The sequence below is a fragment of the Phacochoerus africanus genome, chromosome X, assembly GCF_016906955.1.
Source record: "Phacochoerus africanus isolate WHEZ1 chromosome X, ROS_Pafr_v1, whole genome shotgun sequence".
Lineage (NCBI taxonomy): Eukaryota > Metazoa > Chordata > Mammalia > Artiodactyla > Suidae > Phacochoerus > Phacochoerus africanus.
In genome coordinates, this window is record NC_062560.1 from 17,506,575 (window position 1) to 17,519,982 (window position 13,408).

The 13,408-nt window shown below is 41.0% G+C and overlaps 1 protein-coding gene across 1 annotated transcript in view; it reads left to right on the forward strand.

Moving 5' to 3' along the window:
- Positions 1-13,408, forward strand: part of PPEF1 (protein phosphatase with EF-hand domain 1) — a 142,692-nt gene that overhangs the window by 68,022 nt on the left and 61,262 nt on the right. The window contains exon 8 of the mRNA XM_047765102.1: positions 10,533-10,696. Within this exon, the coding sequence (XP_047621058.1) occupies positions 10,533-10,696 (164 nt within the window). The remainder of the gene's footprint in view (positions 1-10,532; positions 10,697-13,408) is intronic.

Sequence of the window (13,408 nt, forward strand, 5' to 3'; positions counted from 1 at the left end):
GTATGGCATCTAAGAGTATCTTTTAATCTAGTGAGCATCCTTCAAAGTGACAAAAGAGTAGTGTTTTAATGATATGCTTTGAGCTAAGTGCATATGTATGAAACTAATTAAAACATTTAATAATCTGTAGAAGCTTTCTGAATGGTGGAATAACCAGACCTCAGGAGCGGGGAGTGGGTGGAAGTGGGTATTTTGCCATTTTTTTCCTTTTAGATAATTACAATTTGAAGACGGTTGTTTGTGCTTCATGTTCTTTGGCAAAAGTATTTCTGAGAGGAAATATAATAATGGTGAAATGAAACAGCATTCTTTCTGCTAATGACCTAATATTTTATTCTGGGCTATGCATCAGAATCACTTATGGAGATTCATAGCCACAGATGGCTGGGTTCCATATTTACTCAGGCTCTGTATTTTTAAAAATCTGCATTAAAATTTTCTGCAAGTGATTTAAAGGTATATATATATATATTTTTTTTTCTTTTGCCTTTTTATGGTCGTACCCACGGCCTATGAAGGTTCCCAGGCTAGGGGTCCAATCGGAGCTACAGCTGCCGGCCTACATCACAGCCACAGCCACGCAGGATCCTTAACCTACTGAGCAAGCCCAGGGATCAAACCCGTGTCATCATGGATCCTAATCAGGTTCATTAACCACTGAGTCACGACGGGAACTCTGATTTAAAAGTATTTTTAAAATTTTATCAGAGAAGGGGACACTGGCTTAATCTTCTTATGTTAACTTTTCCAGAAGAAAAGTACACAAACGATAAGTATATGACTTAATAAATTTTCTCAGAGTAAACAGTCTCATAACCTTCACCCAAAACAAGAAATAAAAAACACTGTCAGGGCCACAGAAGCCCCCTTCCTGTCCCTCTCCAGTCACTACCCAATCCCCACACCCCCATCACTACTTTCCTGACTCCTTACCTTCTAGGTTCGTTTTGCTCGTTTTTGAACTTCTCTATATAAATGGAAGCATAGAGTTTTAGGTCTTGTTTCTTTTACTCAACATTGTATTTGTGAAAGTCATTCATTTGGTCATTCTTACTGCTGAATAATATTCCATTTTATGGATATACTAAAGTCTATCCATTCTCTTGTTTATGGACATTTCAGTTATGTCATTTAAATGATACTGCTATATACATTCTTGTACCTGTCCTTTTTAGTGAACATATATATTCTTTGGTTTTATATACATTAATTTTCAAATATCTATTACTGTATAACAAACCACCCGAAAATTTAGTGCTTAGAAACAACAGCCATTTTATTGCCTGTGATTCTGTGGGTCAGGCATTTGAACTAAGCTCAGGGGGGATGGCTTATCTTTGTTGGATGTTGTGTCAGTTGGACTCACTTAGCCCTCTAGGCTGGAGAGGAGGTCCAGATGGTTTTACTCCCGTGTTTGGGACTGTGGCATTGGCCATGAACTTGGACACCTCAGTTCTTATTATGCAACATCTCTGTCCAACAGGATATTCTAGACTTCTTTACATGGCAGCTAGATCCCAAGAGGGCAAAGACAGAAGCCACAAGGCCTCTTTAGCCCTCTGCTCTAGGACTCATACAAAATCAGTTCTGCCATATTCTTTGGGTCTAAGCAGCTCACAAGGCTAGCTGCAGATTCAAAGGGGCTATGAAAGATCAGTCTCTTGCAGGGAGCAGTAGCAGTATTATTTTGTAAAGGGATGTGAACATGAGGAGGTATTATTCATTGTGGGCTGTTATTGTGAAGATACACCACAACCCAGGAAAGGAAGTTTGGGGTTAGAGGGAGTGCATATATATATATTCAGCTTTATTAGATATTGCTAAACAGTTTTACTAAATTGTTGTACTAAGTTATACTGCCAACAGAGTGAGTGTGCTGGTTGTTCCCAATCCCCTCTGATACTCAGAATTGTCAGTCCTGGAGTTCCCGTTGTGGCGCAGTGGTTAGCGAATCCGACTAGGAACCATGAGGTTGCGGGTTCGATCCCTGCCCTTGCTCAGTGGGTCAAGGTTCCGGCGTTGCCGTGAGCTGTGGTGTAGGTCGCAGACGTGGCTCGGATCCTGCGTTGCTGTGGCTCTGGCGTAGGCTGGCAGCTACTGCTCAGATTCGACCCCTAGCCCAGGAACCTCCATATGCCGCAGGAGCGGCCCAAGAAATGGCAAAAAGACAAAAAAAAAAAAAAAAAGAATTGTCAGTCCTTTTCATGTTAGCCATTTTGGTGAGTACACGGTGATACCACATTTCTGCTTTAATTTCCATTTCCCTGGTGAGAAATTGCTCAACTGTCGGAATGTTTAGCAGTTATGTGGTCATCCTATTTGGCAAAGTACCTCTTTGGGTCTTTAGTCCATATATATATATTTTTGTTTGTTTGTTTTTGTTTTTTTGTTTTTTTTTGTCTTTTGTCTTTTTGGGCCGCACCCATGGCATACAGAGGTTCCCAGGCTAGGGGTCGAATGGGAGCTGTAGCCGCCGGCCTACACCACAGCCACGGCAATGCCAGATCTGAGCTGTCTGCGACCTACACCACAGCCCATGGCAATGCCAGATCCCTAACCCACTGAGCGTGGCCAGGGGTCGAACCCTCAACCTCATGGTTCCTAGTTGGATTTGTTTCCACTGCGCCGTGACAGGAACTCTTTTAGTCCATTTTTCTACTGGGTTATCTGCCTGCCTTTTTCTTAGCAGTTTGTAAGAGTTCTCTAAGTATTCTAAATATGGGAATGTGAATCCATGTTAGATAAATTTTTTGCAAATATATGCTCCTAATCTTTGCCTTTTATCCATCTCCCCAGTCTTTAATCTTTAAATGGTATCTTTTGATAAATAGCCATTTGTTTATTTGTTTATTTATTTAGCTTTGTTATGGCTGCACCCAGGGCATATGGAAGTTCCCAAGCTAGGGGTCGAATTGGACCTGCAGCTGCCAGCCTATACCACAGCCACAGCAATGCAGGATCCAAGCCTACACCACAGCTATTGGCAATGCCGAATCCTTAACCCACTGAGCGAGGCTGGGGATCGAACCTTTGTCTTCAAGGATACTAGTCAGGTTCATAACCCACTGAGCCACATCGGGAGCTTCTAAATAGACATTTTTGATTTTAATATAGTACAGTTTTTTCTTTTATGGTTAGTACATTTTGTATCCTGCTTAAGAAATCTGTGTGTGTGTGTGTGTGTGTGTGTATGCATGCTCATCTGTGCAAAAATAAAAACAGGAGAAACCTGCAGGATAAATGAGAAACTAATGACATTTTTTTTTTGCCTTTTCTTGGGCCGCTTCCCATGGCATATGGAGGTTTCCAGGCTAGGGGTCGAATCGGAGCTGTAGCCACCGGCCTACGCCAGAGCCACAGCAACGAAAGATCCGAGCCGAGTCTGCAACCTACACCACAGCTCACGGCAACGCCGGATCCTTAACCCACTGAGCAGGGGCAGGGACCACACCCGCAACCTCATGGTTCCTAGTCGGATTCGTTAACCACTGAGCCACGACGGGAACTTCGGCGTTGTTTACTTACAGAGAATGGAGATATGGGTGGGAGAAGAACAGAAAGAATAGGAGACCAGTGGCCTAGTGGTTAAGGATCCAGCATTGTCACTCCTGTGGCCCAGGTCACTGCTGTGACATGGGTTCTATTCCTGGCCTGGGAACTTCCACATGCCATGGGTGTGGCCAAACAAATTAAAAAAAAAAAAAATCTCAGATCATTAAGAAAAACAAATGAAAGATTGGAGAATGGGGATTGGGTAGGAGGGATGATCGGAGAGTGGCCCTTCTATGAGAATACCTTTTTGTAGTTCTGACTCCTAGAGCCATGATAATATGTCACATCCCTAAGAAAAATAATTAAACACAGGAAGAGAATGTGATTTCAAAATAGGATACACACTGTGACAAATGAACTTAACTGTATTACAAATGAATAACAGTCACCTGAAGGAGGTGGAGAAGAAACAAACTAACCTAAGCGACATTGGAAAATAGGGTTTTAACCACAAAATACCTTGATGGAGTTTTCATTTTTATTTATCCTGTGTGGGGTTTGCTAAGCTTCTGTTAAATCTAAGTAGGTATTTTTTGTCAGGTTTAGGGCATTTTCATCCATTAATTATATAAAATATCTTTCTTTTCAAGCCTAAATATCTTTTTCTTTGTGAATCATTTTACGTTTAAACTTTTTTTGTTTGTTTGTTTTTTGCTTTTTTTAGGGCCGCACGGAAGGCATATGGAAGTTCCAAGGCTAGGGGTCAAATCAGAGCTGCAGCTGCTGGCCTACATCACAGCCACAGCAATGCAGGATCTGAGCCGCATCTGCAGCCGACACCACAGCTCACAGCAATGCTGGATCCTTAACCCACTGAGCGAGGCCAGGGATCGAACCCACAACCTCATGGACACCAGCCAGATTCATTTCTGCTGCGCCATGATGGGAACATCCTACTTTTCAACCTTTAAATGTGGATTACTATGCTTGTTTTTCTATATTTTTTTAATGATTTGACTTTTAGATTTTTAGCATTTCATACATTTTGAATTTTTAGAGTAAACTGAAAAATTTTCATGCATAGTGGTTGAGAACGATTTCACAATAATTTCACAAATGAAATATCACAGTTTCATTTCCCAAAGAAAATGTCCAAGTAGTTAACTAACTTTTCCCACAGCATTTATTTCATTGTGTATGGTTTTATCCTGATGTATAGTGCCTCCTTCATGATATATATATTTTTTATTTTTTTGTCTTTTGTCTTTTTGTTGTTGTTGTTGTTGTTGCTATTTCTTGGGCCGATCCCGCGGCATATGGAGGTTCCCAGGCTAGGGGTTGAATCGGAGCTGTAGCCACCGGCCTATGCCAGAGCCACAGCAACGCAGGATCTGAGCCACGTCTGCAGCCTACACCACAGCTCACGGCAACGCCGGATCCTTAACCCACTGAGCAAGGGCAGGGACCGAACCCGCAACCTCATGGTTCCTAGTCGGATTCGTCAACCACTGCGCCACGACGGGAACTCCAATGATATATTTTTAAGAAATGTGTAATAGGGTGTGTTTCTGGGCTATATATTCTATTATACATCTCTCTATTATAGAGTCCTAGAATCATACTGATTTAGTTATTATATGTATCAGAAAAAGGGATTTATGGGTTATTGCTTTTGTTGATTTCACTTTAAAAAATTTTCCAGCTTATTTAAAATGTAGTTAACATATAACATTATCTAAGTTTAAGGTGTACAACAAAATGATTTCATATGTGTATTTATTGCAAAATGACCACCCCAAAAAGGTTAGTTAACACATGCATCCGTTCACAGTTAAAATTTTGGGTGTGTGTGGTGAGAGCTTTTAAAATGTACTCTCTTGGCAACTTTCAAATATGCCATAGGGTACTCTTGGCCAGAGTCACTGTGCTGTACATTCCTGTCGGTTGCTTTCTGATGGCTCTTTTCAGTGGGAAGGTTCCAGACAACATCTGCCTAGGTCTATGTGGCAGAAGGGCTGTGACCCCTAAGCAGGGGGTATTTAGGGACCAGAAGGTCACTTAACATTTCCAGATACTGGAGCACAGATGGTTTTAACTCTGAGGCCCAGGGTATGTTGAGACCTTCTGGGGATTCTGAAGGTAAAAGGTGACCTGGAAGCAGTTCCTCTGTGTATCCTGCCACTTGCTCACAGCCAGTTCATATGACAACCACACAGCCGTTCCCCAGTCAGCTTTTTCACATCAGCCTCCTTCCGCAGGTGGAGAACCAGAGGCGCTGTACAGAGCAGCAGGTTTAAACAGAGACTGGTGGAAGTGGGGAGTGGCATGGAGTGTGTGGAAGTGTTATTTTGACTTAGTTCTTCCTACTTCCCAGATCAATCAGAATGTCCTTTTAAGCCATGTATTTTATTTTTTTTTGTTGCTGTGGTGCATGGGATATTTTCTCCACTGTATCTACCTAATGATTATTGGAAGTATTTAGTAAAGCTTTTGGTTTATGTCTTTTTATTTTGTATCGTGCTACTATTAAACAATGACATTAATGAAATAATGATAATTATTACTAGGAGTTCCCGTTGTGGTGCAGTGGAAATAAATCCGACTAGGAACCATGGGGTTGTGGGTTTGATCCCTGGCCTCGCTCAATGGGTTGAGGATCTGGCGTTGCCGTGAGCTGTGGTGTAGGTTGCAGATGTGGCTCAGAGCCCGCATGGCTGTGGCTGTGGTGTAGGCCAGCGGCTACAGCTCTGTTTCGACCCCTAGCTTGGGAACCTCCATGTGCCACGGGTGAGGCCCTAAAAAGCAAAAAAAAAAAAAAAAAAAGATTATTATTATTGTTACTGCTGATATTTATTACATGTCATGTGCCATGTTTTTAAGAGTTTTAAATGTATCATTTCACTTAGTTTCCATGACAAACCAGTAGAATTAGTATTATTATCATTCCCCTTTTGTGGATGCGGATACTGAGACTTGTAAGGTAATCTCCCAAGGTTACTGGTCTTGTCAGTGGTGAAGCTGTGATTCCAACTAGTGGATTAGCCTCTGTAGTATTTTAATTCTCTTATCAATTCTGGAAGTTTTTCAGTTGGTTTTCTCGAGAGTAGATATTTAATCACACTGGTCACAAGTAACTTTATATCTTTCTATCTAATAGCTATCTTATTTTGGCTTCATGTTTTATTATATTTGGTGAAGATAACAGGACAGTGTTAAAATGACACAGTGAAAGCGGGCATCCTTGTTTCGTTAATGGTATATTGGGAAAACCATTATTGTTAATTTAAATTTTAGAAAAGTATATTAAGGAGATAGTCTTACATTCCTGTTTTTTAAACAAATCAAGAACAGGCGTTGAATTTCATGAAGTGTAATTTTGGCACTTATTGAATTTATTGTATGGCCACTCACGGTTTTAGTCCAGATTCATAGTTAAGAAATGAAGTAACTACAAACACGGTTCAATTGGTGCTTTTCTTTTTCCAGCAATATCTGGAACTTGTTTTCAAAGTGGCATGTGGGTGGTAGAAGCAGAAATTGTTTGTTTTTTTTGTTTTTGTTTTTTTTTTAAATTATGGCCTTTAGATTTTTTTCCCTGTTCAGATTTTGAGTCAGTACTGGCTAAAAGAAAAGATAGTGTGTAGGGGGTGTTTTGAGGTGTTTTCTTTAGAACAACTTGTAAAGGTATAGTTCTGTTGTAATTTGAGATTTTATTATATTTAATTACTTTAGGTTCATGCTGACAGAATTGTAGACCAAATAGGTAAGGATTAATTCTAATTACATGTTGCACAAATATTCTTATATTACTGGCATTCATTAAATTATTAGTAGTAGTTATAATAGTTACAGCCTCCAAGGACAGTACCTGCATTTGAAATATTAAAGCTTTTGATTATTTTTATATATGACCTGCATTAGCTACCCACATTAGGAAGAGAATCTATCTTATTCTTTTTCATGTGGCTAAGGACCAGCACTAAGATTATGATTTGGTGTTTATTGGTATTTCATATTGAGTAGTTTTGAGAAGAATTAATTTAGGGAAGTGGCACTTTTTCATATATTTATCACTGAACTTATAAGAAATGGGGATCCATCAGATGTCTGGAAGTAAGGGTCAGACTGGGCCTTTTACTTTTTAAAAAGAAGAAGAGGAGTTTCCCGTCATGGCTCAGTGGTTAACACACCTGACTGGCATCCATGAGGACACAGGTTCACTCCCTGGCCTCGCTCAGTGGGTTAAGGATCTGGCGTTGCCATGAGCTGTGGTGTAGCTTTGTAGATGTGGCTCGGATCCCGTGTTGCTGTGGCTGTGGTGCAGGCTGGCAGCTACAGCTCTGGCTGGATCCCTAGCCTGGGAACCTCCATGGGATGCGGGTTCGGCCCTGAAAAGAGAGAAAGACCAAAAAAATAAAGAAAAAGAATATTTTTATTATGGTCTTAAGCAGCAAGACTGAGTTTTTTTTTTTTTTTTGTCTTTTCTAGGGCTGCTTCCGCGGCATGTGGAGGTTCCCAGGCTAGGGGTTGAATCGGAGCTGTAGCCACCGGCCTATGCCAGAGCCACAGCAACGTGGGATCCGAGCCGCGTCTGCAACCTACACCACAGCTCACGGCAACGCCGGATCGTTAACCCACTGAGCAAGGGCAGGGACCGAACCCGCAACCTCATGGTTCCTAGTCGGATTCGTTAACCACTGCGCCACGACGGGAACTCCAAGACTGAGTTTTAATAACGAGAACTAATGGAGTTAACTTGATGTGTGGTCAGCTGATGCGGAAGGGAGAGCTGACAGAACATTAGTGAATGCAGTGATCAGGAAAAGCACATCCGTTCTTGTGTAGCCCTCACCAGTTGAGATTACTCAGTAAGTTAGTTATCAGGTGATACAGTGCAACTGCTGGGCTTGTTTTTAGTTCCGTTTGTTGGTTTGTTGTTGTTGTCGTTTTCCCAAGAGGAGCCTGATTTTTCAGTGTGCAGAGTTAGGAAGAGGAAAGGTTTTTTTGAAGCAAGATGCATGTCTAGGAATGACTACCAGGGAGAAATGATCGTTATGATAGTTAAGGCTATTTCGACTTTACTGCCTGTAAAATGAACCCGAGATGAAATTTACCAAGATGGTCTACACTTCTAGTTTTCAAACATGAACTGAAATAACTACGTTTTCTCAAATCTCATACCAAACCCAAATGAGTGAAATAACCTCTGCTGGACCACATTGACGACAGACATTATTACTCCTAAATTTAACTTCTTCTTCTTCTTCTTTTTTTTTTTTTGTCTTTTTAGGGCCGAACATGCAGCATATGGAGGTTCCCAGGCTACAGGTCCAGTCAGAGCTCTAGCCTCCAGCCGACACCACAGCCACTGCAACTCCAGATCTGAGCCACGTCTGCGACCTACACCACAGCTCACAGCAACGCTGGATCACCAACCCACTGAGCGAGGTCAGGGACGGAACCTGCGTCCTCATGGATACCAGTCGGGTTCGTTAACTGCTGAGCCACGATGGGAGCTCCCCTAAACTTAACTTCTCATAAAACATCATCAGATACCACCAAAGAATATTGAGTTACACAATAATTTAGAAAACATTTTACAATTACCAAATATGAGGACTTTAGGAAAAAGTGTCTAGTTTTTAACTATAATTCCTCAGCGTAACCGGATCATGAAAGACAATGTACTCTCTCTACATCTGTTAGCATCGTACCTTCCAAACATGTAGAGACCTGATTAACGAGGTTAGCGGCAGTTCATTGTTTGTGAGCTGAAGAGTGTGTCTTCAGCTTCTGTATCAGTTATCGGTCATTGCAATAATACTGTGTGTTAAAGAACCCCAGGAGCTCAGTAAGTAGCATGTGATAAACATTTCTTTTTGCTTACAAGTCTGCAGATAAGCTGAGCCCTTCTCCTGATCTTGGCAGGCTTGATTTGGCAGCTTTTCAGGTCTTGGCTGGAGTTCACTCATGTGCTGGCTGGTGGCTGATCTAGCGCTGCCTTGGCTGGGGTGACTCAGCTCTGCCGCCCATGGTCCTGGAGCTGTCAGTAGCCTCGCCTGGGATTCATGGTAGTGGCACGGTTTCAAAAGAGAGAGCCTGGAAGCATGCAAGGGCTCCTAAGGACTTGGCTTGGACCTGGTATCTAACACTTCTACCACATCCTTTAGTCCAACTCAAGTCACAAACGGTACCTAGCTTCTAGGGCTGGGGAAAGAGACTCTTGATGAGAGTAGCTACAAAATCACATTAAAAAGAGCATGGCTGGAGGTTGGGTCAGAGACGTGGGGACGCTTTTGCCATCAGTCTGCCCCATCCCCTTTCGTCTTTCTTCACCGGAATTGGCCAGATTTCTGTTCTTGGGCTGTTTCCTAGGCACTGTAGCAAAAAAGGGATCCTGGGTCTCAGCAGCCCCTGAAATGGGCAGTGCAGGTGAACTGTTACACAGCAGTGTCTACGAGAGAGAGAGGTCCTTTGGGTGTTTCTGCCTATGGCTGGTCATCTAACTTTATGTGCTTTGTTATCAAGAAGAAAAAGAAAATCATGTCAGAAAATGTGTTTTTATGTGATGAGAGAAACAAGTCAGTTACAGCTGAGTAAAATTGGAAGTGTTTAACAGGGAAAAATTGAATGTCGCCATTTAATTTTCTGTAGATCCAGAATATCCACAGATGTTTGAACCAGATACAATGCATTGATATGTTTTCAGCTCTGTTTGTAAAAATCGGAGATATAAGAGTGGGCAAAAAATGTAGAGCACCCAAACTGACCAGTTTTCCCTGTGCTCCTCTTTCCTGTCCCCGCCAATGAACTCAGTGTTTTGGTAAAATGTCCACCCGGGAAGGGATAATGATGATTCACGTGACCGTGCCTACTGATCGCCGAACAAATCATTCCTCCTGGTTATATGGGGGATATCTTGGTGATCGTAACATTTAGCACAATGCCTAACACAGGCTAGGTATTCAAGAAGGTATTTATTGCATTTTACGTGTGAAATGTTGATTCCTCCCCCCCTCCCCCCTTTATTCTGTTTCCAGAATTAGTAACTCGACTTTTCAGTGGCAGCATCCAGGACAAGAAGGATAGACAGGACTATTTGGGGTTGATAGATGTCCCGGACTCCTACTCTGGTCCTCGGCTGCAGTTTCCTCTCACATTTACGGATATCGACTTACTTATTGAGGCCTTCAAGCAACAACAGGCAAGTGGAAGCAGACCCTGTCCTGCTTCTTGCATGTGACGTGTGTTCAGTGACTCTCTGTTGAGTGAATGGGTGAAAACACTATAGCAGAAGTGCAGTCCCTTGGGAGAAAGTTTCACATTAAGTGAGAGCTGCCCTCTGCTTTGCTTGACCCATTAAGGAGAGGTCTCCGCAGGCGCACAGAAACCTTCTATCAGCAGCCTCACAGTCTTTCCTTGTTCTTTTTCTGAGATACCATACAAATAATACCATAAGACTCACCATTTTAAAACGCTATTTAGTACATTTGCGAGATTGTGCTACCACCACTAATATCTGATTCCAGAACATTTTCTTCACCCCCGAAAGAAGTGCCATACCCATTATCATTCCCTGTGCCCCCCAACTCCCGGCAACCACTATTCTACTTCTCCCTCTATGGATTTGTCTATTCTGGGTAGTTCATACAAATGGAATCGTATGATATTTGTCCTTTTGTGTGTGACTTCTTTCCTTTAGCATAATGTTTTAAAGGTTTAGAGCATGTTTCATTACTCCTTCATTTTTATGGCTAATATTCTCTTATGTGAATATACCACATTTTGGTCATCCATGTATTCGTGGATGAACATTTGGATTTTTTTCTACCTTTTGGCTGATATAAACAATGTTGCACAAACATTTATGTACAAGTTTTTATAAGAATATCGTTTTCAGTTCTCTTGAGTTTATACCTAGGAGTGGAGTTGCTGGGTCATCTGGCAACTAAACTTTTTTGAGGAACTGCTAAACTGTTTTCAGTGGTGGCCACACCATTTTACATTTCTACCAGTAATGTGTGAGGGTTCCAATTTCTCAACATTTTTTGCCAATACTTATTATTTTATGTTTATTTTATTTTTATTATTGCCGTGCTAGTTGCGTGTGATGTGGTATCTATTTTTTTTCTTTTTTTGTCTTTTTAGGGCCACATCCATGGTATATGGAAGTTCCCAGGCTAGGGGTCAGATTGGAGCTGTAGCTGCTGGCCTGTGCCGCAGCCAGCTCTTAAATTTAGCTCTGTGGGCCATTTTCAGTTAACACTTGTATATGGTATGAGGTAGGGGTCCAGCTTCATTCTTTGCCTGTGGCTGTGCAGTTGTCCCTGCACCTTTTGTTGAAGAGTCTGTTCTTTCCCAATTGAATGGTTTTGGCACCTTTGTAAAAAAAATTAATAGGCTGTAGATATATGGATTTATTTCTGGAATTTATTCTGTTCCATTGGTGTGTGTCTGTCCTTACAGTACCACATTGTCTTGAGTATTATATATTTGTAGTAAGTTTTGAAATCAGGAAATGTGAATGTTTTGATTCTTTCTTTCTTTCTTTCTTTCTTTCTTTCTTTCTTTCTTTCTTTCTTTCTTTCTTTCTTTCTTTCTTTCTTTCTTTTTTTTTCCTTTGTCCTTTTTAGGGCCACACCCACGGCACCCGAAGGTTCCCAGGCTGGGGGTCCAATCAGAGCTGTAGCTGGAGGCCTACGCCAGAGCCACAGCAACACCAGATCTGAGCCACATCTGCGACCTACACCACACAGCTCACAGCAACGCTGGATCTTTAACCCACTGAGCGAGGCCAGGGATCAGACCCGCAACCTCATGGTTCGTAGTTGGATTCGTTTCCACTGCACCACAACGGGAACTCCTGTTTTTCTTTTTCAGTGGTGTTTTTTGGCATTTAGGATCCCTTGCAATGAATTTGAAGATTGACTTTTCTTTCTGTTTCTGCAAAAAATAACATTGAGATTTTGGTAGCGATTGAGTCTGTAAATTGCTTTGAGTAGCATTGCCTTCTTAACAATATTAAGTCTTCTAATCCATAAATGTGTGATGTTTTCTCATGTATTTGTCTTCTTTAATTTCTTTCAGCTATGTTTTATAGTTTTATAATTTTCAGTGTACAAATCTTTCACTACCTTAAATTTATTCCTAGGTATTTTTTTTCTTTTGGTTGCTATTTTAAAAGAAATTGCTTTCTTAATTCCCTTTTGCATTGTTCATTGCTTGTGTATAGAAACACAACTGATTTTTGTAGGTTGGTCTCTTGCTCTGCAACTTACCTGAACTCATTTATTAGCTCTAATAGGTGTGTAGTGTGTGTGTGTGTATTCTTTGGGATACTCTCTATACAGGATTATATCATGTGTGGATAAAGAGAGTTTTACTTATTCCTTTCTGATTTAAATGCCTTTTTCTTTTGTTTTGCACTGGCTAGGAGTCCTAGTACAATGTCGAACACCAGTGGTGAGAGTGGGCATGCTTTTCTTCTTCTTGATCCTAGGAGGAAAGCTTTCAGTCTTTTCATCATTGAGTTTGATGTTAGTTGTGGAATTTAAAATAAATGCCACTTGTCAAGTTGAGGAAGTTTCCTTCTATTCCTAGTTTTCTGAGTGGCTTTATCATGAAAGGGTGTTGGAATTTGTCAAATACTTTTTCTGCATCAGTTGAGATGATTGTGTGTTTTTTCTTTCATTCTATTAATGTGTTGTTACATTGATTATCTTAGGTTGAACCATGCTTATGTTCCTGGAATAAATTCTGCTTGGTCATGGTATAGAATTTATTTTATTTTATTTTCTATATAATGATTTTTATTTTTTTCCATTATAGCTGGTTTACAGTGTTCTGTCAATTTTCTACTGTATAGCATGTTGGTTTGTTGGTATTTTGTTGAGGATATTTCCATTTTATTTGTAAA